The sequence below is a fragment of the Microplitis demolitor genome, chromosome 4, assembly GCF_026212275.2.
Source record: "Microplitis demolitor isolate Queensland-Clemson2020A chromosome 4, iyMicDemo2.1a, whole genome shotgun sequence".
NCBI lineage: Eukaryota > Metazoa > Arthropoda > Insecta > Hymenoptera > Braconidae > Microplitis > Microplitis demolitor.
Genome location: NC_068548.1, coordinates 18,906,521 through 18,908,011, shown reverse-complemented (window position 1 = coordinate 18,908,011; position 1,491 = coordinate 18,906,521). Strand labels below are relative to the sequence as shown.

At 23.7% G+C, this 1,491-nt stretch overlaps 1 protein-coding gene across 1 annotated transcript; it reads right to left on the bottom strand.

Annotated features, from left to right (window-relative positions):
* Positions 1-1,491, bottom strand: LOC103568266 (protein yippee-like 5). Its single transcript, XM_008545053.3, has 2 exons — positions 1,180-1,491; positions 1-1,059 (listed from the first exon to the last, which is right to left on the bottom strand). The coding sequence occupies exons 1-2, from the start codon at positions 1,338-1,340 to the stop codon at positions 870-872; spliced, it is 351 nt and encodes a 116-aa protein (XP_008543275.1). The 5' UTR covers positions 1,341-1,491; the 3' UTR covers positions 1-869.

The window sequence follows — 1,491 nt, the reverse complement described above, 5'->3', positions numbered from 1 at the left end:
AGTTAATTCAAAAAGTTTATTTTCGTTGTATTTCAAATATAATAATTATTATTTTTATATAAATAAATAAAAAATAATTAGTAACCTTGAAAAAATTTTATGTGCGTCCCTCACCTACATTTTATTTATTTTGAAATTCACCAGACAGGTAAAGAAAAAAAATTAATCTTGAGGTCTGTAACTAATTTACGACTCAAGTAACCCCAAGGACTCTGGACATAAATCTAAAGTTTTAATATCATTTCACTGATCATTCAAAAACATTTTTTTTTCTTTCATTAATTATATTTATTTTACGTTAATTTATGCGTATTTATTTATGAAATTTAATTAAAAATCAATAATCTTCATATTAATTTAATATGATAGTAAAGTTAGCGGAAATCTAACAATTTTTAATTTTTATAAAATAAAAATTTAAAAAATACATGTTTAGACAATTCAAAATTTAGTACATACATTTTTTTTTAATTTTCCTATTTTAATGATTTAATTTTTTTACATGTACTTAAAAAATTGTCGTATGTCTGCTACTTTGACACTCATTAATTTATTCTGATACTGAAGTTGACGTCTAACATTTTTTTTTAAAACAATCTAAAAAAAAAATATTCAAAAAAATTACACCTATAGTTTTTTTAATTTTCTACATGTGCAAGTTTTTAGTTTTTGTTAATTGTCTGCTAACTTCAGGATCACAATTTATTTATATTTTATTTTATATTGATTTAATCAACACGGAACACCATCGGATAATTTAAATTTAAATAATATATTAATAATTGAGTATAAATAATAATCATATAATTTCTTTTTCTTTCTTACTATTTAACTATAAAAAAAAATAATAAAAAATAAATTTACAGGTATTAAATATTCTCTCCCATTCCATCAGTTTCAGTAACAAGAGCTCTTTCTAAAATAACACGTCCTTCTTTGTAACGTTGATTGTCATCAGTTGCAAACTCATAAACCCAGCCAAGTTTAGCATCACAATTTTTACAGCTCACATCTCTGACCATGTGTCTTCCTGTCAGCATTACACGATCTTGAACTTCACTTTATAAAGAACAAAGACAACAGAGAAATAAATTATTACGATAAATGATAAATTTTTTTAAAAATATGAAAATAGAGAACTTTTTCTAAGGTTTAAATATTAATTAAAAAATAACATACCTGTAATTCAAGTTAACGACTTTATTAAAAAGAAAAGCTCGTCCAGTCGCTCCTGTAAATCGTGTACTGATCAGCTGATTTCTGTTTGTTAAATTAGTGTCACACGAAGCACAAGAAAATAAACGAGTACCTCCAATATGTTCAAGAAAAATTACACCCATGATTTTTTTTATAAGTATTTATTTAATTTTATTAATTAATAATTAGTATTTAATTACTGGGTTTAATATTTGTCAGGTAAGTTTGTATCATTCAAATAACGCAGGTTCGAATAGTATGAACACTAAATGTCGTCTACGTGCAGTAGCAATA

Bases quoted from the DNA above. Each gene is read 5' to 3' on its own strand.
- LOC103568266 (XM_008545053.3), bottom strand. From the start codon at position 1,340: ATGGGTGTAATTTTTCTTGAACATATTGGAGGTACTCGTTTATTTTCT. The intron at 1,060-1,179 runs GTATGTTATTTT...TTCTTTATAAAG, and splicing joins GTCGTTAACTTGAATTACAG to TGAAGTTCAAGATCGTGTAA.